At 51.4% G+C, this 27,212-nt stretch overlaps 1 protein-coding gene and 1 pseudogene across 1 annotated transcript in view; both read left to right on the top strand.

Moving 5' to 3' along the window:
• Positions 1–217: 217 nt before the first annotated feature.
• Positions 218–27,212, top strand: part of PPP2R5C (protein phosphatase 2 regulatory subunit B'gamma) — a 129,288-nt gene continuing 102,293 nt past the window's right edge. Inside the window, 3 exon segments of the mRNA XM_043557041.1 lie at positions 218–460; positions 1,342–1,407; positions 15,101–15,263. Of these exon segments, the coding sequence (XP_043412976.1) occupies positions 434–460; positions 1,342–1,407; positions 15,101–15,263 (256 nt within the window). The 5' untranslated portion in view covers positions 218–433.
• Positions 25,360–26,845, top strand: LOC122469555 (annotated as a pseudogene).

Below are 27,212 nucleotides of genomic sequence, written 5' to 3' on the forward strand. Positions count from 1 at the left end.
GGGGAAGAGCGTTAGAGGGCACGTGAGGGCGCCTCGGCCAATGGCAGGACGCCTGGGGGCCCGTGGGGCGGGGACGTCGCGGGGGCGGGGCGGGGCGGGAGCGGCGGGCCGGGCCGGGCCAGGCCGGCGGTGGGGGGGGGGGCGGCTGAGGGGGTGACTGGGGGAGGGGTGGGGCGGGGCGGGCCGGGGGAGGGGCGGAGAGACGCCGCCGCCGCCGCCGCCGCTGCCGCCGCCGCCGCCGCCGCCGCCGCGGCTGCCGCAGCCTGTGGGAGCCTGGAAAAGGGGAAGTGCGAACGAGCGAGCGACTCAGTCCCCGAGCGGCGGCGGCAGCGGCGGCGGCGGCGGCGGCGGGGGTCGCGACGGCCGGGGCGGGGACGCTGCTGCTGCTGCTGCTGCTGCTGCGGGGGGCAGGCGGCGGCGGCCCGCACCAGCCATGCCGAATAAAAACAAGAAGGAGAAAGTGAGTCCGGGCTCGGGCCGCCGGACCGGCCGGGGCGGGGAGGGCAAGGGGCAGCGCGGAAGGCGGGAGGGAACTGGCCGGGAGCGGGGTGCGGCGGGCTCCGGGCTCCGGCGGGCGCAGAAGCGCCGCTCCGGGGTGGGGGCGGGGGCGCCGGGGCCGCGGGGCCCAGGACGGGCGGGGGTCCCGACGAGCCAGGGCGGGCGGGCGGGCTTGCGGGGGCGCGACCGCCGTGAGGGCTGCGTGGGCGTCGGGCCCCAGGCGGCGCGCGCGGTGGGCGTGAGGGGGCAGGTGCGGCCGCGGAGGTGGTTGACCCAGCCTCGCAGACGCGCGGGAGGGACCCCCGGACCGGGGAAGGGGAGCGAATGGCCCTGGCTGGCTGTTGGTGAAGAGGGACGCTCCGGGGCTCTGAAATACTATTATTATCCTGGGTGGCGGCGGGGATGGCCGTGAGTGTGCTGCGTTGCATTTGGGAGTCGGGGGGGGGGGGGGTACGCTTCTGCTCCAGGTGGAGCTTGGTAGCGTCTCAGAGTCACCCCAGAAATCCCCGCTCAGGTGGGAGGCAAGAAAGGGATGCAGTGTGGCTCTGTCGAAACGCGGAGAGCACCTTACGTGTGGGTTTATCTATTTCTGCCTGAAGTTTTCAACGCCAAATACACATCAGGAAAACGAGGAGAGTCTGAACTGGGGGGTGGGGGTGTCGCGTCGCAATATTCTATGGTAACTAAGTGACGTGAGGCAGAATTTCTTGGTGGTATTGATTAAAATTAGCGGAAGTTCTGGTTAAATGGTATAAATCGGGTTTTAAACTGCATTTGGGGTTGTCTGATGTTTGGCAGTCTAAAAATTGAGAAGTCTAATTGACTCTGCTTGATATTTCCCAGGAATCACCAAAAGCAGGGAAAAGTGGAAAAAGTTCCAAAGAAGGACAAGACATAATAGAATCAGAGGTAACTGCTCTCAAATATTTCCTTTCTGTTTTGCCGTGAACACCTTTTAACTAAGGGCAGAAAAACAGCGTGGGCGAGAAAACACCAGGGTCTTCTAGAGTGTTTTCCTGCATGAGATTTTTCTCGTAGTCTCCTTCGTAACCTGAAATTTTGGTTCTGTGGGTTTTACTGTTTCCGTCTGGGAAAATGTGGATGTGTTTCTGGAAGCTGTATCTGCAGCTGGTAGTTTTAAGTTCATAACCCCCACCCCAAATCTAGCAGCTCTCACTGTTGTTGGGGCTCCATTTAGCTCTCAGATTCTCCCCTCCCGTCCTTCCCCAGCAGCCTGGTCCCTCTCAGCGTCTCCTCCTCTTCCTTCCATCACCTTTCCTTTCTCTGGCCAGGCCTGTGCCGCCCGTGTCCCACACAACCTCTCCTGTTGACGTCTGATTCCTTTAGCCTCTTTCTCCCAGAGCGTCAGTACCATTCAGTTTATCTAGTTGGGGCATTTTTATACAACCTTCTCTCTTCTACTTGTGTTCTCTGTCTGCGTGGGCCAGTTGTGACGGCTTCTGCTTCTCACCTGCGGGCTCATGGAGGAGCAACCCAAATGCTCACGGAGGCCTGTGTCTACCTGGCGGGGTTGGGGTCATTCCTTTGACACCATTGAGAGCGTGTGCAGAGCCAGCACTCTGCCTGGTCTTGTCTTGCCTGTGACGAGTGCTTGGACTGGAGCACCCCGGGCTAAGGACCCAGGAGCTGACTCCACCCAGGCAGAGCTAACTGGCCCTTGTGGATCGTTGGTGGCCGAGAAACTGCTTGATTCAGTGTCACAGTCTCTAGAGCTGGGTCATCAAGGTCCCTGGTCTTATCACAGATGACATTAGTTTGTAAGTGTCAGCCCCCTTCCTGTAAGCCAAGTTAGAATGAGTTCAGTTCTGTCTGGAAAACAGTTAACTGGCAATTATCAGCAGTGGGCTTTTTTTTTTTTTTTTTTTTTTCTTTTTTTAAGTCCCAGCGTTATCTTTTCCTTACGATTTGGTGCATCCTAAGCCTCCCTCCTCTTCAGCAGGTGGTTTATTCCAGCAAATCTGTCGCCTTCCCCAAAGCAAAAAGGAGAAATCCCAAAAAGTTTCTTAAATAGTTAGGGATTATTTATGCCAGCCTTTCCCTGCCCTTTGTTTATAGCTGACAATCAAGTTTTACTGTGGCATTCTTGCTTTTGACCTGCCTATTTCCGTGTCACTCTTTGGACTAAATTGATTTAAGTGCAGTGCAATCACTCTGCAAGGTGGATGCTTTTTCTATCATTTACGGAGCTTTTATTGCAGCTGCAAAGGCTTCTGGTGCTCCCCAAACCTTTCTTGCTCCCATACCTGTCTCTCTCACTGTTAGTGTGTCAGAGGACATCGGTGTGTATCACTCGTTTATTCCTGTTCGAGCAGAAAGAACCTGGCTAGGAGGGCGGATAATGTTAAGTTTGAACCTGAACCATCCCTCAGCAGCTCAAAGACAACCAGAACCACTAGTAAGTCAAATGCGTGTTTTTAAGGTGGACTGAGTTCCTAGACTGTCAGTTGCTTAAGACTCTTGAGGTGTGGCCTGCAGTGCCCGAGTGTGATGCCCCACTTGTCTTTTTGTATTTTTTCTAGTGCTGCTAAGAGCTGGAGCCACAGAGCTTGAATTACCACCGACAAATACTGAAATGGTGGGCCCTTCACTCCTCATAAGGACACCAGAGGCAGCATGGCACACTAATCACGACACTTGGGAGACCCCTGTGTCCGTTATTTTGCAGGAATGCAGATTGGGGCACTGCAGTGCACCTGAACCTTGCGTTGAGCCTGACTTTTTTTTTTTTTTTTTTTTTAATCGTTGCTTTCCCTCCTCCGTCTTCGTCTTCGTGTTGCGCCTTCACCTCTGGTTCCGCCCACTTACCAAACATGATTGACTCAGGCGCATTAAACCCTCATTCTTTTCCTCTCCTGTCAACGCTGCTCCGAACTTGAATATTTTAACCTGAACGATTCAGATAGGACTGCCGTGCCGTGCCGCTTTTCAGACCTGTTCAGTGTCACGTCGCCTTCACAGCCAGGCCAGCCTGTGAACTCACCTGTGTTAGGGCAGCTACCGCAGTCAAGGCTTCACAGCCTGAGAGGCGGGCAGAACAGGCCGCCCGTCCAGAGCAGGGTAGCCAGGCTTGGGAAGTAATCCCAGCAGAGAAAACCTAAAAGAACTTGGCCTACTGTTGATTGACTTAACACACCACTGCGAGACTGGAAAGGGTCCTCATACTAAAATCCTGGCTGCCTGTAACCCAGCCTCATAGAAGACAGAGAAGCAAGTGACATACACTGCAGAACACTTTTGGGTTAAACAAAGGAACATTTGATGGCGTGGGGTCTTTAGGAAGGAAGATGAAGTCCTGCCTTAACGGATTGTAAGGGATAGAGCAGTGTAGGGGAAAGTATTTTAGCCTGGGGGTTATTAGATAGTAAAACTGCTGACTCCTGGTTGCCATAAATGATGTCACCTGACTTCTGTGGCCTGTTTCCTCACCCCTGAAAACACTTGGTGAGTTTCCAGCGTGGCCATTTTTAACTCTGTGGGACAGATTAGGCATGACCCACAACTTCTCGAAAGAACTTTTCCCTGCGAAATGTATGGCAGAATATATCTTCCAATGTAACAAGATACCGTTAAAGGTTCTAACTGATGCTGTGCACATTTTGCTTTTTCTAGAAACTACTCCTTGAATGGTGTGTGTTGGTACTTTTGTTTTACTCGCTTTCAAATACGATGTTTAAGTTTGACTTCTCCACATGTGTCCTGGGAACCAGAGCTTCTGCCCAGTCCTTACGGGTTTATTTCATGGCACACTTTGAAGGAGTGAGGCCGCAGATGGGCTCCCGGGGAACTGGAAGTTGGAGGACCCAGGAGATGGGCCGAGGGAACTCAGCTTGGAGCAGCCGTTCCCAGTGTGACCTTCAGAGCTGTGGAAACCTCACGAGGCACACTTGATGAATATCCAGAGTCTTAATAAATCGCTCAGAGATTCTTAAAGTCCATTTTAGAAGACTGAGACCATGCCGTGGTAGTAGTTGTTGATAGTAGTTGCCTTAATTTGTACACTGCGTCCAAAGTTCTGTTTTCGAAAGTGTCTGTGCTCTTTGTAAAGTGACTTGTTTTAAGCACATTAAAGGTTGTTTCCGTGTTGTTCTCTGGCCGTGTATTTCGCATGTCCTGCTTCGGCTCAGTTTTGTTTGAAAGTCTCTACAGCATCGCTTACATAATCTGTGTTGCTGAAAAGAAAGCGCAACAGTCCTCTCTCCAACCTGTTAGCTTATTCTGACACCTTCTGCCTTTAGTAACAACTCTTCTCTCCCTCTCATCTGTCCCTTTACATCCTCTCCCGCCCCCCTTGGTGTTGCAGAGACAGGGAGCCAGATATGCTGGGGTCCCGTAGGTGTTGCTGGGGGAGTCACGTCTTAGAAATTAAAACTGAAATTTCAAAAATATCGATTCATCTAATAGTAACAATACCCGTTACACGGTAACGTAAATTCACATTTTTATGAAAAGTACCTTTTCAAGAAAATTTGACTTTCTAGTCCCTCGGCTGTGTTTTAACCCGAGTGCTGGAGGACAGTGAAAGTAGTTTGTTGGTAGGTGTGCTTTCCGGGAAAGGCGGCTGTGATCATCACCCTTGCGAGGAGAGTCCCCAGCTCCTCCCCCGGAACATCAGAGCCACTGTCTGGGGGCCGAATTCTGAGCTTGGGCTGCAGCTGGGAGCCTCCGTGCCACATTCCCCATTGTTCTCTTCCCACTTTTTTTCCACACAACCCTAAACGGGACTCCAGTGACACTCAGGACCCAAAAGACTGGTACTTTATTTTTATTTTTATTTTTTTTTTGGAAATGCACATGCAACTATTAGTTCAGAGTGGGGTTCCCTACTTTTAATCGCCGCCCCTCGGCCCACTTCCCCAGCCACTCTGCAGCCCGTTTGCTTAGAGCCTGGTGTTCAGGAAAGACAGAGGATCTGCAAAGCGGGTGATCAGCCGTGGGCTGGAGGGCATGTGAGTTAGGGGGAGGTGCCATGAGCTTCCCATCGCAGTGCCCACCTCTTCTCTGGGACCGAGTGACAAGCTGGACGCTCGGCAGACCCTGGGTGCCTCCACCCCACGCTCACCAGTGTTGACGGGTGGACCAGATGCTTCCCCGCGGGGCTGCCCCGTGCACCGTGGGATGTCCCCCAGCACCCCTGGCTTTCCCCACCAGGTGCTGCTAGCCCCGCACCCCCTCCACTTTTGACAACCAAAAGTTCCTCCAGACGTGGCCAGATGTCTCCTGGAGGGCAGAATGGCCCCCGGTGAGACCACTGCTCTAGAAAGACCCTCCCCAAAGGGTGAAGTATGTATGTTTGCTCGTAAATCATGCCAGACACATAGGCTTCCTTTAGAATAGCAATGCTCAAACCAAAGGAGCAGCAGCACCCCTTTACAGTCCTAAAAATTACAATCCCCAAGAACTTTTATTTAGGTCAGTTCTGGCTGATACTTTTATGAGACATTAAAAGTGAAATGTTTAAAGTATTCATTAATTCATCTAATGGTAACACACCCGATACGTGTTAACGTAAGTAGCAGGTCTTTATGGGAAATAACTATCCACAAAAAGTCACTGAGAAAAATGGCATCGCATCCTGCTTTTACAAATTTATTTAGTGTCTGGATTAACAAGCTCGCTGGCTCCTGGAGTCTGTTCCTGCATTCCGTCTGTTTTGATGTCACGTGTCTTGTGGCCTGCGAAAAAGTGACATAATGGTAGTTACAAAGGCAAATTGTGGCTTCGTATTCTCATAAAAGCACAGACCCCGGGAAGTGTCTATGGGACCTTCAGGGGTCCCCAGGCCTCGCTTTGCGTGGTGCCCTTCCTATGCCCCTCACCGTCCGTCTGAGTCTCTTGGCCTTGTAAGTTCCCAGTCAGGCTCATTGATTCTGAACTTGAAGGGAAGCTGTCCTCACCCTCTTGGCCCGCGTTTTTCCCATCTTTGACATTCGAGTAGCAATTATCGACTCCACCAGTTGTTTATCATTGACACTGACTTGTACGACTTTTATGTACCCTGGTTTGCCTCCCTAACTACATTAAGTACTCGAGGACAGCAATTTAACTTGATTCTCCCCTGTACTTGCCACATATGTGAGAACCTGGAGGCAAGAAATGTTTGTTTGTGGATTTAAAAAGTGCTCAGGAAGAAGGGAAGCTTCAGATCAATCAGCTCGCTGGGTTTTCCAGTTCGGTAAATTAGAGGGAAAAAATTGCTTCTCAAGGGGCTTGTTTCTTTATCATCTTTTGTTCCTCTAAGGAAATTTCAGCGCAGAGAAATTTTCTCGCGGCATCATGTGTTTTAAATAAATAGCGTCCTAAAGCAGAAGATTATGGTACTTAGGTCTTTTTCTAACGTCTTATGAAAGTTTTAAGAAGAGTTTTTTGTTTTGGGTTTTAGTTTTCTTTTATATAGCACCAGAGGCCAGGGGTAAGATGTATAGTCTCATGAGACCTTATTTTAATTAAAACAGTTCAGGGTAGGATTTCCTTTTAAGTAAGCTTTCCAGTATGATCTTCGGTGCTTTGTATGTTTTATTTTGAGTTTATTTTGGTAATTTTTCTCAGTAGAACACACCTGTGTGGTTGACCCTTAAACAACATGGGGATTAGGGGTGCCGATACCCTCCCCCCCAAGACACACACACACACAGTGAAAAATCTGTTGCATAACCATTGACTCCCCCAGAATTTAACTACTCATAGCCTACTGTTGACTGGAAGCCTTGCTGATCACATACGCAGTCAATCAACACACATTTGGTATGTTACAGTTATTATGTTCTAGGTTCTTTTTTTTTTTTTTAATGTTTGTTTATTTTTGAGAGAGAGAGAGGCAGGTGAAGCAGCAGGTAGGAGTGGTCAGCACCCCTCTCCCTCTCCAGCAGAAACTCCATTACACGATAAGTAAGAGTTGGGCTGAATTACACGAAGCGATTGATGAAGTTTGCCGGGTCACGGCAGAAGCGGGGTGTCCGTGTTAAAGCGGCTGCGGGTGAGTGTAGGCCCGTAGCCCCGCGTGTAAGGGCGGAGAGCCTTCCGCCTGCATCTGCTGCGTGAGCCCGTCTGCCACCGGCGGGAATCACGTGATACGTCCCCAAGTCACAGGGAAAACTTCACGTGAAAGATTTCAGCTGTAAAAAGTCTCCCGCGTCTCCCTAAAACATCGGGTGCCCGCTGAGGGGGGTCGGGGCTCGATGGCACCTGGCCCGGCGCCATCCGTACATCGTGGGCAGCCAAGATCTCCCGGGGCCCTGATCCCGGTCGGGTTTCAGAAGGGCCCCTGCGGGGAAGTGCTGCTGCCCACGCCCAGGCGGGGCGCTGTCATCCCCGTGTTCTCCACGTGGGGGAGCGAAGGATGAGCCCAGAAATGGGGGGGGGGGGAGTAATTAGTTTGAAGACCTTGGATTTTCCTTCGTCTTAAATATTTTATTAAGGTGAGACTTAGCCTGGCTCTAAAGGGATGGGAGCTGTGACCTCATGCTGTTTCTGCCCAGTGGCGACATCACAGTACCCGGAGGGTGCTAGGCGTTAGCCACATGTGGCTCTCTAAATTGCTGAAAATCAAATTAATTTAAAAATTCAATTCCTCCATCACCCTAGCTGCACTTCGAGTGTGCGGGGCCCGCGTGTGGCTGGTAGCTACTCCACTGGACGGCAGATAAAGGACATTTCCTGCTTCACGGCAAGTTCTGATGGATAGAGTAGCCTTAGACCCTGCCAGTGTTTTCCAAAATAATTCCATTTGTGTGTATCTTACTTGACATTTGTCAGCTATTATCCTTTTTTTGTTTTACATTTTTATTCATTTTTGAGAGAGTGCTGCGGGGGAGGGAGGGACAGAGAGAGAGGGAGACACAGAACCCGAAGCAGGCTCCAGGCTCCCGGCTCCCTGCCCTCAGCACAGAGCCTGATGCAGGGCTGGAACCCGCGAGCCACGAGATCATGACCTGAGCCGAAGTCGGACGCTTAACCGACTGAGCCCCCCAGGGGCCCCATGTCAGCTACTACTCTTGATGTAAAATGTCACATGAGAAGGAAGTGGATGAAGGTAGGGAAAAGAGGATGGCGGAAGAGAAGGGGATTGAGGGACGAGCAGAGGAGGCCTTGCCACCACTGGTCCGCGGCTGCCTGTGTTCTAGACCTGCGCCTGACACCCCCACGAGGCCGCGCGCTCCCCCATAGGCTGGCCCTAGGGGAAACAACGTCCTTCTCCCTTTTCAGATCGTCTGTCTTTATTTGTTTTGGAGGTCAAAGCACACACGGTTAGCAAATAAAATAATACAGAAACTACCCTCTCATTCCATCTGATCCACTTGCAGGAGCAGAGCTCTCTCCCCGCTCTGCTGATTAGCCCCACGGTCCAGATCTTACAGGAACAAGTATTGCATGGCAGAGGGCGGGCTCTGGAGGAGGGCGCCCTGGCCGTGACGGGGGTGACCTTTCTCTCTCCCCAAGTTGTTTTCCTCCCTTCAGGCCATGCTCCTCCACCTCGTAGACCTCCCTCCGGGTGGCTCATTCATCCACAGTCACCTGGCAGGCGCAGCCTGAGACGCTCCTGAGTGCTGAGCGCCATCCTGGGTGCTGGGGGCGGGGGCAGCATGAGACACAGCAGGACACATGCGCTCGGGCAGTTTGCTTTCAGTGAGTGCCAGGTGCGCTGGTGTTTGTAAGGGCACTGGCGGCGTTTGGTTCGAGTGCATCTCACACTTTGCAGAGTGGTGGTCCTGGGGCTCTCACCATCAGTAGCGCCCTCTGGTCACTGCGCTATCAAAACTGCACTTACGTGTTTCCAGAGGCTGCTTCACGTGGTCAGCAATGGTCTCACCAAGGAGATATTGTTAAAGGTGACACCTGAATGTGAAGAAGGAGCCAATAGTACAGAGATCCAAGAAGGGGCGTTCCAGCCAGAGGAAGTAGCTAGTGCAAAGGCCCTGAGGCAGCAGCGAGCTTGTGTGTCCACTGGAAAGAAGGCCAGTGTCTCTTCGGAAGGCTGAAGAGAAATGAGGGTGACTTGAGCAGGAGGGATAAAGTCAAAGAGATAGGCAAAGGCAAAGATCTTGTCGGCAGCCCGTGGCAGGATTTGATGGGAAGCCATTGAGGTGGTTTGAGCCAGGGAAGGGGGATGATCTAAATTAAGTTTGGTGTTTTTTTGTGTTTTTTTTTTTAATTTTATTTGTTTTGAGAGAGAGCGCACGCACGCCGGGCAGGGGCAGAGAGAGAGGGACGGGAGAATCCCCGGCAGGCTCCTCACTGTCAGCACAGAGCCCGACACCAGGGTTGAACTCACGAACCATGAGGTCATGAGTTGAGCTGAAATCAAGGGTCAGATGCTTAACTGACTGAGCCACCCGGGCGCCCCTGACTTAAGTATTTAAAAAGCTCCCTGCTGTTGCTCTGCCATTGCTGGGTAGGAAACAGAAAGGCAAGAATTGGAACCAGGGACCCCTGGATACACGCCCATCAGATGCCCGGTTTACACACAGGCAGAGGTGAGGCCCCAGCACAGCTGGCCATGGGCGCTGGACTCGGGTGGGCTTGTGAGCTGACCGCTCACTGGACAGGCCCAAGCTGAGAGCGTGCTCTTGTGGCTTCCAGCCCCGAAAGGCCAGAACGTAGCGAGCTTTGCTCTGAGCGGCCGGCTCCTACACTAGCAGCCTGAGTTTTTTCTACACAGTCTGGTTTCTCTGGAGACCACCTTTCTTGCCGCCATAAAAGCTAGAGGCTGACTGTCACAAACAGCAGGGTTGTCCCAGGACCACCTGTTGAAGAGACTGTTCTCCTGTTGAGAGGCCTTGGCTCCCAGTTCTGTCCCACTGATCTAAGTGGCTGTCCTTAGGCTAGTACCATGCCCTTTAGATGAATATTCTTTTTTTTTTTTTTTTTTTTTAATTTTTGAGAGAGAAAGAGTACAAGCAGCAGAGGGGCAGAGAGAGAGAGTGAGGGAGACACAGAATCCCAAGCAGGCTCCAGGCTCCGAGCTGTCAGCAGAGAGCCCGATGCGGGGCTCGAACTCACGAACCACAAGATCATGACCTGAGCTTAAATCAGACACTTAACCGACTGAGCCACCCAGGTGCCCCATAGATGAATATTCTTTTAAAAGATCTTAAAAGGCATGCAAATATGGGTTTCTTAGGCTGTGTATCACATGGTGTCTGACACATAGTGGGGGTAGTTTGTCATAACATTGCAGAAGGGGGGAATTTGGGAAGATGCTGGAGAGTGGAATTGCTTGGCTGTGGGACACAAGGGAGGTGACGTCTGAAGTCCAGGGAGCGAGCAAGGTGCAAGTCTGCTTCCGCTGCTCCCTGCCCGATCCCAGGAGGTCGCCCTGCACCCTGGCTGGGGAAGGGCCCTGGTTCCGGCCCAGGACCGTATCTGGCTGTGATTAGCTTGGGGAGGGGGTTCCACACGCTGTCGGGGATGCCAGGAGAATTCTGTGGAGCGCGGTGCCCTCCCCCCCAGGCACTGACCATTACGTATGCCTCTGGCTGCTGACGTTTGGAGCTGAGGAGAACGATGTGCTCAGAGCATCTCTTTTTCTCCAGGCCCTGCCTTTCTCTGTGGCTCAGGGATCCCTTCAGGCCACCCTCACCTCCTCAGGCCTCGCCTCCCTTCAGAATGCTTCTCACAGGGGACCTCGTACGTCTGTGCACGGGGGGAGGCCATCAGATCTCTCCCTTCCAGCCGTCCTGTCCTGTGCATCCTCTGTTCTGTTGTCACTGCACGTCAGGGCCCAGATCCTGCTCTTGGCTCAGCTGTCCCGCAGCCCGGCCTCCCCTCGGTGCTCTGCCCCCCGCGGGCACGGAGCACGGTCAAGCCCCCCACCCCCGGCAGCCCGATGTCTCTCCTGTGGCGCTTTTCCTCCCGGCCACCTCTCCAAGGCTGTCACGGACACTCCGGGCCTCCCCACCTGCCCTCACCGCCCTCAACAGCCTCCACCAGCCCCGAGGTGCTGAGGCCGCCGCGTCGGACGGGTTGACCTCCTCCTTCCTGAGAGGCTTTCTTCCCCCAGCCCCATCCCGCCTCCTCCACCTCTTCCCACTCCGTGCTCCTCTGCTGGGCATTCGGGCTCATTCAGTGACTTCAGTGACCACGCAGATGGTGGCTTCCAAGTTCACATCCCAGCTCACGTGAGGTGTCCGAGGGCCGGCCGCGCAGCTGCACCGCCGGGCAGAGAGGGCAGCCAAGGGCGGGCAGGTGGCGGCCAGGACACCGAGGACAGGACTCAGCCGTTGTCCTCGGCAGAAAGAGAGCGTCTTGGGGGCGTGAGGACAGGTGTCACCGTGTCCTTTCAGACCCAGCATGCTCACGACCGGGCTTCTCCGCCCCTTTCTCCTTCTCATCCCAGTGACCGGTGGCCCCCAGCTGCTGGTCACCGTGCTGGGGTGGCTGACACCCTCGCGCACGGCCCGGATGACTAGCCTAGTCTGCCTTCTCCCCTCCTGCCCGGTCCACACTGCAGCCTGCGGAGTCTTTCCAACAGGAAGATGGGTTCGCACTGTCGGCCCTCCCCCATCCCCTGCATGGCTTCGGGGTGCCCCGTCGGGTGAAGGTCAGACTCTGGGCTGGTCGGCTCTGTGGGCGCCCGCGGCCCCCAGCTGTCCACCCCGAGCCCTGCCCGAAGGCGGTCCCCTCATGACACGGCCTCAGGGGGCCTCCCTACCTGGTCGGTACGGGACACTGCAGTGTCCATGCCCTCCTGGAGCAGACATCCCGTGGGGGAGAAGACGAGACGGCCACCTTGTAATGGAGCCCGGCCAGGCGGGCAGCAGCCCACGTTGCCGACTGCACCGCACGAAGGCCTCAGGGAGCCGACTCCGGGTGGGGCCGTGGGAGGTGCGGGGCCGGCTGGAGCGGGAGCTGGTGACCCGAGCATGGGGCTCTTAGGCCACGTTAAGCCCACGGGCTGAGAGTCTTGGGAAGTGGCTGCGGCAGGTTGGCCTGGGTGGCGGAACCAGGGCCTCCTTCGAGAAGCTCACTCTGCCTGCCCCGAGGACAGTGCTCCGGGGCAGGGAGACCGGCAGGGCCCACAGCCAGGAGCCATGGCGCGGAGTCAGCAGGTCCGAGGGGGCCCTTCCTGCTCTCTCAGTCGTGAGAAGCCTCACAGGGCGTGTGTCCTGCACACAATGTCGGTGGGCATGGAGTTCGTTCCGTTTTATGAGTTCACCCGGCGCCTGTGTGCCCGGCTCGTTGCAGGAGGTGCCAGCCCACTCCTGGCCCGGCGGGGGCAGCCACGTGCCCAGTTGTCCCCAGGGTCACCGTGTGTGCAGCACGGGATTCGGCCTGGTAAACAGGAGTTGTCCCCTTTAACCTACTGGACGTGTGTATAACTTAACGTTTAAAACAAGTACGTGGCTGAGGAGGAGCTGTTGGTGACGGTGAGGGGGTTGGGGGGGGGGTGGGGAGGTGGGGGCAGCTGCGGAAGCCGAGCCGAACCATTTTAACCTGGGGAATCCCGGGGAGGAAGAGGGGTCTGGACGGGGTTTAAGGAAGACCCGGCTTTCGTGATCAGGTGGAAAGAGTGACACGTCAAGGACAGTGTCCAGGAAAGCCCACTGTGAGGAAGAAGCTGCTGACTGGGAGGGCGGGGCGCCCAGGCCCTCGCCCCCCGGTCTGAGTCCTATGTGCACGGGCATCCCGCATCCCGGAAAACTCTCCCCAAGGATTCTTCCGCGCCTTGTCTAAAAATACAGCTTCTCATGGGGTTGTGGGAGGGGGGATGGGCTAAATGGGTCAGGGGCATTAAGGAATCTACCCCTGAAATCGTTGTTTCACTATATGCTAATTTGGATGTAAATTTTTAAAAATAAAAAATAAATAAAATTAAGAAAAAAATAGAATAAAAAAAATACAGCATCTTGGGGTGCCCGCGTGGCTCAGTCGGTTAAGCGTCCAACGTCGGCCTGGGTCATGATCTCCCCGTTCTTGAGTTGAGCCCCACTTTGGGCTCTGTGCTGACAGCTCAGAGCCTGGAGCCTGCTTCAGATTCTGTGTCTCCCTCTCTCTCTCTGCCCCTCCCCCGCTCGTGCTCTGTCTCTCTCTCTCTAAAAAGAAACGTTAAAAAAAATTTTTAATGAAAAATAAATAAAAATAAAGCTGCTCTTAACTTCTTTTTTTTTTTTAATTTTTTTTTCAACGTTTTTTATTTATTTTTGGGACAGAGAGAGACAGAGCATGAACGGGGGAGGGGCAGAGAGAGAGGGAGACACAGAATGGGAAACAGGCTCCAGGCTCTGAGCCATCAGCCCAGAGCCCGACGCGGGGCTCGAACTCACGGACCGCGAGATCGTGACCTGGCTGAAGTCAGACGCTTAACCGACTGCGCCACCCAGGCACCCCTGCTCTTAACTTCTTAGTAACAATTCCATTCAAGAGCGAGAGCCGATCGTTGGGCGCCTAAGTTGGCGTGAGCTCTCCCAGCCCAGTGTGATTGGAAGACCCTTAGTGGGCTCCTGCTTCCAGGGCGAGTTGGGTCGGCTTTTTACAGCCGCACACGGGCACCTCCGAGCTCCGTCCCTTCGGGCAGACCGGAGGCTCGGGAGGGGTGAGCAGGCTGCACAGAGAATCCTGACGGTCGACGCCCGGTGCGCCCCGGCATCGCTGCGGGGGGCCATGCACGTGCGTGTACCTTTGAGCTCCCCCCCCCCCCGCCACCGTGGGCCTGTGCAGGCGTAGGGACCCCCGGCTGTGCCGCACGTGCCCCCGTCACCCTCCCGCCTCCCCTCGGGTGTTTGCACAGCCTCTCCTGTTGTTGCTCATGTCTTGGGACGTCCCAGGTTGCCGCAGTGCAGTGTGGAGCTGCACGGAGGGGGTGGCGAGAGGGAGGAGCACTTCCTGAGGCTCCAGGGACAGGTGCTTTCACGTGGCTCTCGCACATCGCCGAGGGCGGAGTGGTGCGCAGGCAGAGGGGCGAGGTGCCTGCTCTGTGAGTTTCCTGTGGCTGCTGTGCCCATGACCACAGACTCCTTATCTTACACTTCTGGAGGTCAGAAGTCTACAGTGGGGCCCACGTGAAGATGTTGGCGTGGCGGGTGCTTCCGGGAAGCCGAGAGGAGAATCTGCCCTCTGGCCTTTTCCAGCTTCTAGAGGCCTCGGGCGCTACTTGGCTCGTGGCGCCTTCCTCTGACTTCTTCCAGTGCCTCTGACGCTCTCACCTCTGCTTTGTCATCTGCTTCTGTTTTGCCTTGTCTTGTCTGGTAAAGCCCTGTGATGACTTGGGCCCCCACCCTGATAATCCAGGACCCTTACCTCATCGCATCTCCAAAGTCCCTTTTGCCAAGTAGGGAGACCTCCCGGGTTCCAGGGATCGGGACGTGAACATCTTTGGAAGGTCATTGTCATCAGCCTGTATGTATCCATCAGCCTGGATGGCAAATGCATAAGAGAAAAGTTTGAACCAGGAGAATCTCTAGAAACCCAGCATTACTAGGGGCGGGATAGGGCACGGACCCCAGCCACTGTAAGGAGGGACGTTTAGGGCAGAGTGGAGTAAAAACTGTCCCGGAGTAAAAACTTGTGTATATTTTCCAGATTCTAATTGTGCTACAAGATACAACCGTTTGACATATGCGTCTGTCTGTTTTTGTTTTGGAAACAGATTTCCGGCAGGAAAAACAACCTTCCTGCTACCCCGTCTACCGTATCCAGCAAAATAAAAGTGCCCGCCGCTCAGCCCATAGTGAGGAGGGACAAGCGGCAAAACTCTTCGAGGTTCAGCGCCAGCAACAACAGAGAGCTTCAGAAACTACCGTCTTTGAAAGGTAATTTTTATCATTTGCCTTTTAAAAGTTCGAGCGTGCCCATTCAGGGGAGGAGTAACGTTCTCGTGGTTGGCCAGCTGCTGCTTCCTCTGCTGCGTTGATAGTCCACTAGGGTCGTCTTCTCTGTTCTGTTACGTTTTGTTTTGTTTTGTTTCCATTTAATGCCACTAACTGATCTACCCAAGTGGTACTTCAAACCCTAGAGCTGTTGAAGGTGAACGTCTCATGCGTAGTCCAGGTGCAAGACGCTAGATGTCTTCGTGTGAGTCGTAAGCAGGCCGGCTGGTGTTCCCTGCGAGGACTTCTCTCCTGCATTTGTCGCCTTTGAACTCTAGCGATTCAGAAAGGAGGTGCTGCAAAGAGAGCACTCGCAAAAACTGCAGTGGGGCCTCCTCGTTTTCCTGGTCTCAGAGAAGCGAGAATTTAGCCATAATCCTTTGTGGGCTGTCTTCGTATGAATCGTTTGGGGACTACTCTGCCCAGGGGGTTCTGCCAGGCGATGGTGCCCTTTGCTCTGAATTTCCCCCAAGATGGCATAGTCCCCCCTTTCCACCTGAAGGTGTTTGGCCCCTAAAAGTGCTCCTCTAGGAGATGTTGAGGTCGAAGTAAAGAAAACCAAGGAAAATAGGGTAAGGACCCCAGAAGTCAAGTCCAAACCTCTGAACACCTTTATATTTACTAAAATAGAAGACCGGTGTAGTAAACCATCAGACATTTTTCATGCCATACATTCACAACAATGGGTCTTTTTACAAGACGTATGAACCCAGAGCACCCTTACAGGCATATTCTAGTGCCTTCCACGCTGCGGGGCGGATGGCAAGGGCTCACTGCACATGCGCCAGATACATCGGGCAGGGGCAGGGATGGAGGGAGGGAAGAATGTAAGGATTCGTCGATGCCTCTCCTGCCCCTCGCCTGCTAGGAATCCGGGCTGTCCGCTCACTGCAGCCTGCAGAGCGCGAATCTGGCTTAGATGACGTCTAGCTTCATCTTAGGACGCGTGCTAAGTCATTTTTGGGAGGGATGAATCCACAGGGCACAGGAGATTTTCAGGACAGTGGGACTACTCTGTATGATACATGGCATTTTGCATTTGTCCAAACCCACAGAATACACAGCCCAAGGAGGGAGCCCTGACGTGAACCGTGGTATTTAGTGAGTAATACTGTATCAGTATTGGCTCATCAGTTGTAACCAACGCGCCCACACTAATGCACAATGTTCATAATAGGGGAAACAGGTGGGGGATAGTGTGAAACCTCTGCATTCAATGTTTCTGTAAGTCTCAAAGTCTAGTAATTAAAAAAAAAAAAGAAAAGAAAAAAGTGCTGCTGTTGCCATCTTCTGAGAACCCCGCGGCTGTTGGATCTTTGAACTTTTAAGCCAGCCCTTTAAAATCCTTCACGACAGTGTTACTGTCTCCTTCGGTTGGTGATCATTTGGCTTTATCCACTAATTTATCGCTTTATTCTTCATTCTTGTTTGTATCTCCGACTTCTCTCCTGGGATCATCTCCTGGGATCATCTTCCTTCTATTCGAATATGTCGTGTAGAATTTTCTTTCATGAGAGTCTACTGGTGGCAAAGTCTTTATTTATGTAGAAAATATCTTTATTCTGCCCTCATTCTTGAAAGGTGTTCACTGAGTATTGAATTTCAGGTTATTTTCCTTCAGTACAATGAAGATCAGCATTTCACTGCCTTTGACTTCCATTAGGATTGAGAAACCAAAAAGGAATTGTGATTCTTGGCCACCTTTCTGATTTTTGTCCTTAACATTTGAGTTTTCAATAGTTCCACTGCCGGGTGTCCAAACGTGGGTTTCTTTTTTCATCAGTCCTTTTGGGGATTCATCTTGCACCCCTATGTTATTGGACTTCCTCAGTGGTGGAAAGTTCTCAGCCGTTGTTTCTTCTACATTTATCTCTCTTTTTTCTGTGGCTTTAATCAGGACGTATTAGACTTTTTCATTTACTGTCTTTCTTTTGATCTTCATCTGTATTTTTCAAACGTTTTGTGACTTACCATGCCCTATTCACAATGAGAGAGTCTCACGTTATCTACGGTGAAGGACCGGTTTTCTTTTTCTTAATTCTCAACCCATCGTGGACTAATGCTTTCATAAAACACAGTAAAAGTAAATAACTATAAAAGCGAAATATCAAATGCAGCTTTTTTTGTTATTATAGCCAGTGGACCTAAAGTTGCCCCGCTAAAGTGCTACCAGAACCTTTAAACACCATGCCTCATTTCTGTTGCTCAGAATCTTCAGGTCTGTCCAGTATGTGCTGAACTCGCTTTGTTCAGCTTTTAACCTGAGATATACTTCTTCGTTTATGGGAGTTATGTTTCTTACCTGCAGCATGACTTTTTCATACTTTCCGTTCTATCTCAGGTCACCCTCGTCGTTTCCGTGGGTGCGGTAAGCATAGCTCCTTTGTGGCCCGTGTCAGGTAATGACGTCATCTGAAGTCCTTGTCACATGTTGTTCGTGATGCCTTACTTTCTTGAGTACCTGACTATTTTCCACTGTGTGCTGGTCATTGTACTCAAGTATTTAAGATGAATGAAAACCTAAGACAAAAGTGCCTTCTTCCATAGGGATTTGGTTTGTCTGGTCTTTGCTGCTTTTGCCTCACACCTGGGTCACCACCGGTGTGGGAGTGTTGTAAATCACAGCACTCATTTATTATGACTTGTTAAATCCGTCAGGCTGGTTGTCCGGTAAAATATTCCACTTACTCCCTGTCGTTCTTGTACATAGAGACTTTTATTGGATGGAATGCCGCGTAACGCGGGAGATACTGGAGTTAGTGCCGGATACGCATTCGATCTGGTGACTGTCCCAAGTGATGCCACATTTTACAGTGTGTTAGGGTGCTGACAGGTTGACCTCTCCGTCAGACGATGACACTTCCCTCTGCATCTGCACTGTCCAGAAGTACTGATGGTGATTCGCAAGGTATGTTTTGGCATCCTGCCAGCGTCTGTTTGCCACCAACCGTATGCTAATGCTGTATACACCATGCGACCGTGCTTCCTTAGGACAGCAGTGGCTCTAGAGACTTAACACGTAATCTGGCATTCTTCCTCAAGCAGAGCCGTCTCCTACCAACTGGAGATACTTGGTTACCTTGACGTATAGTTCCTACTGGAAGTCAGGACGGGCTTGATGTTCTGCCTTTTAGTTACCGATTGCCCTCAAACGGTGAAAACCTAAAGATTTTTTTCTGGTTTTCTCTTTTTTGAATATCGTTATGAACTTAGAGATCCCATTGATTTCAGTGTGCTTCAACCCTACTAAAATTGTTATCCTCTCTGATGCGCAGATACATAAGTTTAAGCATTGGGTATCCTTCAGGCTAACTCCCGTGTGTGTTTTTTGACATGGATGCATTTATTTTTGATTCCTTGACTTCTGAGACAGTAAGATGTACCCCAGCCTCATTTTGTACCTTCCTTGTCCCAGACCTGGAATCGGCCATTTTCAGAGAGTCCTGATTTCTTTCAGTGGGGATTGGTTTTAGAGACCAAAATCTGGCTGCCGGGGGTGATTGTTGCTATTGGACTGATGTTGCTTTTAAGTGCTGTCAGCGGAGGGAGTTGGTATATAAATACATGTATATTTTAGTCGTGCTTTCTTATGACATTTTCAGTTCAACTCTAATAGTATGGTATTTTCACACGTTTCTTGAATTTTCAGTTTTATCTCTTTTACACTGAAAATCTTGGTTTCTAACATCATTGACATAATTATTGCTATATCTTATTAAAATCATTCACAACAGGGGCGCCTGGGTGGCGCAGTCGGTTAAGCGTCCGACTTCAGCCAGGTCACGATCTCGCAGTCCGTGAGTTCGAGCCCCGCGTCAGGCTCTGGGCTGATGGCTCAGAGCCTGGAGCCTGTTTCCGATTCCGTGTCTCCCTCTCTCTCTGCCCCTCCCCCGTTCATGCTCTGTCTCTCTCTGTCCCAAAAATAAATAAACGTTGAAAAAAAAATTAAAAAAATCATTCACAACAACAATACTGGTATTATTACAAACAGTAGGCACTTTGAATTGGCTCATTTCATTGCAGAAAAAGCAGTTGTGTTTTTATTGGGATCTCATCACCTTTTTTAAACGTCCGGGAAGGATGGCATCTTTAGGAAGTTTGCATCCTCTTACGTAAGAGTGTGCTCTGTGAAGGCCACTTTCATTTCCTTTTAGGTTTTTTAAAGTTCCCCTTTCTTATTAGGTTTGTACCTAGATACTCTGTTATTGTTGCTATTGTGAGTGTCTTCTAAATAGTTGTTAATTATTTACGTGAAGGCTGTTGATTTCTGTGTCTCGCTTTCACATCCTGCTTTCTTGCTGAATTGTCTTACTGTTTGCAGTAGTTTTTCAGCTGATTCTTTTGGATGTTCCAGGTACCTGGTTAGATCTGCACGTGAAGATAACCTCACCTCTGGGGCGGGGCACCTGGCTGGCTCAGTCAGCATGCAGCTCTTGATCTCAGGGTCGTGAGTTCAAGCCCTACATTGGGCATAGAGCCTACTAAAAGGAAAAAAAAAAAGATAACCTCACCTTTTTGTTCCTAATTCTTATACCTCTAGTGTCTTCCTCTTGAGTTGGCTGAAAATTCCCATAAGACGTTACCTGTGGTGGTGCAAGTGGGCACGTTTGTCTTGTTCCTGACTTTAATGGAAATAGAAGCAGGGTTTTTTTTCAATGTTTCTTTATTTAGAGAGAGAGGACGCACACAGGGGAGGGCAGAGAGAAAGAGAGAGAGAATCCTAAGCAGGCTCACACTGTCAGCAAAGAGCCCGACATGGGGCTCAATCACACGAACTGTGAGATCATGACCTGAGCTGAAATCAAGAGTCCGACGCTCAGCCAACCGAGGCGCCCAGGCATGCCAAGGAAGCGGGATTTTTTAAAAACCGTTTATTACTCTGTGGTGATCCTAGGTTTTCAGCCATTACAGGTTTTGCGCTGTAATATAAATTTTTCATTGTCCGCGTCTTTGAAACTTTTCTGAAGCTGGACGCAGAGAAAGGAGGTATTGGACCGAAGCCTATGTGATACCGCCCAGATGCTGTGGCCCCAGACACGCTCTACCCAGAGCGGATGAGATGTCTTGTCCCATTGCACCTTTTCAATACTGGGGTCGTTTAAAATCTTGAGTCGTTTGTTACGTGGAGAATAGTATTTCCTGTTTTTATTCATTTAACAGTGAGGCTGAATGTAGACTTCGGGCCTTTCCATTCAGAGATTTCCCTGAGTTAGTCCCTTCCTTGACCATTTTTGGTCTGGAAGGTAAAAGTGTTCAGATGCCAAGTGAAGGGAGATGTTTTGACTGCTGTGTGGGAGGAGTAAATCGATCAAGCAGCTTGTAAGAGCCTGGGAGAAGTAGTCAAGTCCTAGAGAAGCAACTGGGACTTGGCCGCAATTGGGACCTTGGGGCAGAAATTTTGAGTTGCTAAGCGCTTGGCCTTTTGTGAAAGAAGTTGTTACGCTATTGTTGGGAGAATTTACGTTAATTCTTAAAACTTGGCTTTTGAACTGCAGTGAAAAGCTTCTATTTCTTGCCTTCCTTGTGTGAAAATTCAATACTTCAGCCGTATTCAAAGCAGTTCAGTTTCTGATACAACTGAAAACTTTGCCGTACAGGCGGGTCACTTTTACTGCCTAGAGATGAACCGTGCATGTATTTAGAGGGAGCTTGCCTCGTGGCCATTAGTCGAAGAACACAACCATGGAGAGTGAGAAGGTGCCAGAGTGCCTGCCCTAATTCTGGTGGGTTGAGAAACTGCCCCCATCAGTCCTGTCTCCTGCCACGTGCTTGGATTTCTGCGTCTGCTCCTGGTGGCCCACAGTAACAGAGGAGATGGCCCAGGCGCGGCGAGGCAGATGCCAGTTCACAGCAAATATTTCCTGACCGTCTAGGTTGTCCGGAGCACGGGGAGGTGGTCAGGGAACTGACAGTGACCAAAGGCGGCCCTGGCCCTCAGGGAGCCAGCCGACCCACAATCCACCATGCTTTTTGCATTCAGGCCCCGCGTGGCCACATTCCGTCAGCAGCTGGGCCGCAGACACGCCACCACGGCCACCCTCGCGCGTGACCGAGAGCTGGTGCCACGTCAGCCGGCCCGGCCCTTCTCAGACACCCCGCTGTCCGCCCTCCTCGGGCCACGGGCCTGGCTGTCGCTGCCGGGGTCAGTCTGGCCTCTGCCCCCTGTGGTCTGGCCACCCCCTCGGAGAAGAGCCTGGGAGTCTTTTTCCAGCTGTCACCTCCCACTTAGTCTGGCTCAGGCCTTCCCCGCCCGGGTTTCCCACAGCACCTCACACTCAACTCACGACCAACGCGCACACACACACACGTGCGCACACGCCATTCCCTGGGTGTTCCCATCTTCCGTCCGGTTCCTCGCGGCCCTAGACGCTGGCTCTCCTCCGTCTCTGCCTTCCCCAGAGGCAGCCACCGCGCCCCGCCGTGTCTTCCTGATCCGTTGTGTCCTGAACCACGCTGGCCCAGGCCTCTGCCTTCTCCCTTTTTTTATTAATTGTGGCAAAATAGTCATAGCATGGTATTTGTCGTTTTAACCACTCACCAGTGACCCTTCCAGTGGCATTAAATATGCCCGTGGTGCTGTGCGCCCACACCTCCCTCTCCTCATCCCCGTCTGGACCTGCCCCTGCTCACCCGTGCCTCCCACCGCCCTCCCCCAGCCCCGCAACTGCCTTCTACTTCTGGCCCTAGGATTTCATCCCCTCCGGGAAGTGAATCATACAGAATTGGTCCTGCTGGGTCTGGCTTCTCTCTCTCAGCCTAGTGTCCTCAGGGGTCATCCACATTGTAGCCTGTGACAGGGTTTCTCCTTCTGTTTCTTGGGTTTGTTTTTGGTTTTTTTTTAGTTTTTTTTTTTTTTAATTTTTTTTTTTAACGTTTATTTATTTTTGAGACAGACAGAGACAGAGCATGAACAGGGGAGGGGCAGAGAGAGAGGGAGACACAGAATCGGAAGCAGGCTCCAGGCTCTGAGCCATCAGCCCAGAGCCCGACGCGGGGCTCGAACTCACGGACCGCGAGATCGTGACCCGAGCCAAAGTCGGACGCTTAACCGACTGAGCCACCCAGGCGCCCCTCTTGGGGTTTTTTTCTAAAGTTTATTTATTTTGAGGGAGAGAGAGAGAATCCCAAGCAGGCTCCATGCCGTCAGCACAGAGCCCGACGCGGGGCTCGATCTCATGCGTTGTGAGATCATGACCTGAGCTGAAATCATCGGACCCTTACCCGACCGAGCCACCCAGACTCAGTCTTCCTTTTCAAGGCCGAATATGCTCCATCGAACGGCTAGACCACAGTTCGTGCGTCCGTCTGTCCGCTGGTGGACACTTGGGTTGCAGAACACGCTGCACATGTTAACTTCACTGTCCACCCGTGTTCCTCTCGTGCAGCGTGTCACCAAGGGCAGAGCTGTGCTGCTGCCCAGGCCAGCATCTGCCAAGGATGCAGGAGACACACTTTACGGAAGGAACGGAAGGGCCTTCGAGCCCTCTGCCCGCTCCTTCCTCGCTTCTTCAGTTTCCAGAGAGCTGCGGTGACGTCCCCTCTCATGAGGAGACCAGTCCAGGCTCACACACACACCCCCAACGCCCCACCGGCTCTTCCGTGTACAAAGAGGTTTGCTCTTAAGAGCTGACGTGAGAGCACCTTAATCTATCGTGCATGCTGGAGGCACCCGGGGTGGGTGCCCTGTCTTCTGTGAGCACCTGTTCTGGCTCTGAAGGTTCCCGGCCCAGCTGTGGGGACAGTGACAGCAAGTGCTCGGGGTGAGCTTTCCCTGGGCTCCTCCACGTCCCCCTGCTGGCCATGCCCGGGGACCAGCCCGTCCACGCTGTCCACTCACAGCACTCGCTCCCATGGACCGGGCGACCAGCGCCTGCCCCTTTGTCCTTGCTGTTGGCAAGCAGAAGTTCCCTGGCAACCTTTGAACACAGCTGAATGCTAGGTATCTTTGGTCTGCCTAAGGAAAAAGTCTATTTTAAACTCGAAGTGAAGCCAACTGTTTTAGGTTAGCTCTCTTGCCCAACGAAACGTACATCATCCGCGCTCCTACAGCTTCCAGTTTAAAAAAAAAAAAAAGATAGTGCCGGCCAGCACAACGGCCACGCCGTGCGACACCCCCGTTCTCGAGGTTCAAAAACAACTTGCTTTTCAATGAAAGAAAACTGTAAAACTTCTTGACTAAAATATGAGCATATTTAATTTGCCTGCAAAATTGCCTGGGAGATGAAAAATAAAACCTTAAGCCAAATTTAGAAATGAAAACTGGAAAGTTTTATTCAGAATTGCTAAAGCAGAAATAAAATCAGTGGGATGTGTTTACAGGCAGTTTGTTTTTAAATAAAGACCAAAACAAAGCGACAGAGGGACCAGAGAATAAAAAGAGTAATTCGGGTTGTTGTTGTTTTTTTTAACCTTCATTTCTGTACCGCACAAAGGTGTTTGCACTGGCATCTCTGATGGGAGGGCGCACGCAGGAGGGCTGTGTGCACCCAGAAAGGTGCCCTTCCTCCGTGGGCATTAGCTCAGGCCCTTCCCTCCCCAGGGCTGTAGCAGCAGGGAGGGCGGGGTTGGGTGGTCGAGGGAGAGTTAGAGACCAGTAGGGAGGCCGTCGTGGGGGGCATGGAGGGCAGGTCGACCGCTCACAGGTGCTGCAGGAGGGGGCAGCGGGAGACCCGGATTGTGCACCCGGGGGATGGGAAGTGTTACCATCCGGGCGACTAGCTGGCATGCCCCTCCTAGTTATGTACTACAGGGAAGAGGTTCAAAGAGCAGGAAAGGGGTTTATAGGATCAGAACAGAATTGGTGTTACTGCTTGAGTCGTCCGTCATTTGGGGTGTTCGCTGATGCACCTGCCGTTTGCCAGGCACCGTCCAGGGGCTGGCGGGGGGAGGGAGCCTGTGGCCCAGGGAGGGGGTAGGAAGGCTTCTGGAGCGGGGGTGGGCAGTGTCGCAGAGATCCCCTATCGGCCCTGCAGCCCGGGGATCTTTCCGAAGCATTGTTGGTAAAGGCCATGATCTTGGAGTGCTGCGGTGTGCACGGCTTTCAGGCAGAATGGCTGGAGCCAGTCCCTCCTGAGCCCAGCATGTAGTCTACTCCGTCTGTGACATTGGCACCTCCTGACACCCGAGGAGGTAGAGGATCACGTACACCCCTTTTTCCGGGTGAGATGAGAACCATCCTGGGGTAGTCAGGGTGGCGACAACTTGGTCGCGGTGCCAGGGGCGTGGCTGCATTCGGAGCCTCTCCTGGGCTGGTCTCCGCAGCGAAGACGGTGCTCCAGAGACAGGTTGAACCCTGGTAGTTGTAGTGAGCGTATAGATTCGGTGCAGAAGTGGCAGAGATGGTGGTAAAATTAACTAGTCCGTGACTCATTCTTTGAGACCAGGAGGGAGTCCACAGCCTCTAGTTTGTCGGTTCAGTTTGTCTTGCCTGATTTAGGCCAATTTTTGTTTGTGTGTTTTACGTACAGGAGCTCCTTTACATAGCACAAGGAAGAAACCTTCGGGATCGTATTTCCTGGGTGCTCATCACAGCCCATTCTCTGTTCTTAGCCTACAAGCCAGCGAGCGGCATTCATTAAGGGTTTCCCCCTGCGCTAACTTAACCTATGCGTCTTTTTAAAAGCCATCATGTTTAACTTTTATCATAGTAGTATGTGCTTATTTTATCAATGCTGAGAGAGATACAGACACTTGAGAAAGAAAAGCCACCCACTGTCGTAACACTCAACAGTGTTGGTTCATATTCTGGGAGTGTTTCATTTTATGATCATAATATTTCTGAAAAGTTATACACTCCTCTATTCAATTATTTTCATTTTACATATTTATAACTATTTTTGATGGATGTCTAATGTTTCATTGTGTGGAAAAATCCCTTTGACATTAAGGTAGTTTCTAGTATTTTAGAATCACAAAAATGTGACGCTCTCAAAAAAAGTTATTAGGAATTAACCAAGGAGATAAAAAACTAGTACACTGAAAACAACAAAACGTTGCCAAAAGGCACTGATGACAACACAAGTAGATGGAAAGACCCCTGTGTTCATAGGTTGGAAGGCAGCATCGTTAGGACGTCAGTACTGACCAAGGAGACCTACAGATTCAGTGCAATCCTTATCAAAATCCTAATCGTATTTTTCTCCAGAAAAAACCCATTCTAAAATTTGCATGGAATCTGCAGGGACCCCCCCAATGGCCAAAGCAGTCTTGAGAAAGAAGAACACACTTGGAGGTCTTAAATTTCCTGATTTCAAAACTTTCTGCAAAGTAACCAGAACAGTGTGGTGCCAGCATAAAGACAGGTATATTCACCAATATCGAGGAGACTAGAGAGCCTGGAAACCAACCCTCCCATAGATGGTTGGATGGTTTTCCCTATTGAGTGGGGAAAGGACAGTCTTTCCAACAAATGGCCCTGATAAACTGGATATCCAAATGCAAAGAATGAAGTTAGACCCTTACCTCACACCATGCACAAAAGGTAACTCAAAGTGGATCAGAGACCTAAATATAGAAGAGCTAAGACTATAAACCATTAGAGGAAAACATAGAGGAAAAGCTTCATGCCCTCGAACTTGCTACTGATTTCTTCTAAATGACGCCAGAAGCACAGGCAACAAAAATAAAAGTTAAGTTGGACTACATCAAAATTTAGTGGGGAATCTTTTGTGGTCGGTTCCACGCTGCCAAGTGCATTTTGAGCGTCGCACCCGGGAGGCTGGGCCCAAAGGACACGATGGAGTTCTCGTGGGTCCTGAAACACAGGCTGCAGCAGGTCAGCGGCCACGGCAGCCTCCACGGCTATCTAGAATTTTCTTCAGGGTAAACGATGTGAGGGTTGGTACATTAGTGGGGGGAGACAAATATGGAAACAAATACTCTGAGGACAACAATCCGTTTTTTGGCCGTCACCAGTGGGTTACGTATACTACTGAAATGAACGGCCAGAACACATTTCGGGATGTGGACGGGTGTCTCCTGAATGGCCTTGTTGGCCTCGCTCTGTGACCGATGATCCTCCAACAACAGAACCACCTACTGCTCGTAAATTCATTTGGACAAACCGTAAGTTCAATATGAGCGGCGCTCCAGACAATGTACCTTATTCTGCCACTAGAAAGAAGATTCGAGAGTGGGTCCCACGTTCAACACCTGACAAGTAAAGACCATGGAAAATAATTTAAACATGTAGAATATGGGCTTTTCATGCAATTGCACTTTTACAGCTTACCATTAACTTGATTAAAATTGTTTGATGAAGCAAAAAATAAAATTTCTGTGCCTCAAAAAACAGTCAACAAAGTGAAAAGGCAACCCACAGGATGGGAAAAAAATTGGAAATCGTTCATCTGATAACAGATTAATATCCAGAATTTCCAAAGAATTCCTCCAACTCAACAACAAGAAAACCTGATTTAAAAACGGAAAAAGGACTCGAATAGACAGATCTCCGAAAAAGATACACAAATGGTCAGTAAACACGTGAAACCATGATCAGCATCACTAATCGTTAGGAAAACGCTAATCAGAATCACAGTGAGCTACTACTCCACATCTCTTAGTGTGGCTGCTGTCAAAGGAACAAAAAAACAACAGAAAGTAACAAGTGCTGGTGAGGATGTGGAGAAACTGGAGCCCTCGTGCACTTTTGGTGGGAGTGTAACAGGCTTGGTGCCGCTGCTGTGAGAAAAAGCATGGAGGTTCCTCAGAAAGTTAAACGCAGAAACACCGTAAGTTCCAGCAATCCCACTTCTGGGTGTGCACCCCCAGGAACTGAAAGCAGGGACTTAAGATAGATCCTTGCACACCCGCGTTACAGCGGCTTTATTCACACTAGCCCGGAGGCAGAGGCAGCCCAGCGTGTCCACCCGTGCATGGACGGGACGACACGCG

Source organism: Prionailurus bengalensis, chromosome B3 (assembly GCF_016509475.1).
Source record: "Prionailurus bengalensis isolate Pbe53 chromosome B3, Fcat_Pben_1.1_paternal_pri, whole genome shotgun sequence".
Lineage (NCBI taxonomy): Eukaryota > Metazoa > Chordata > Mammalia > Carnivora > Felidae > Prionailurus > Prionailurus bengalensis.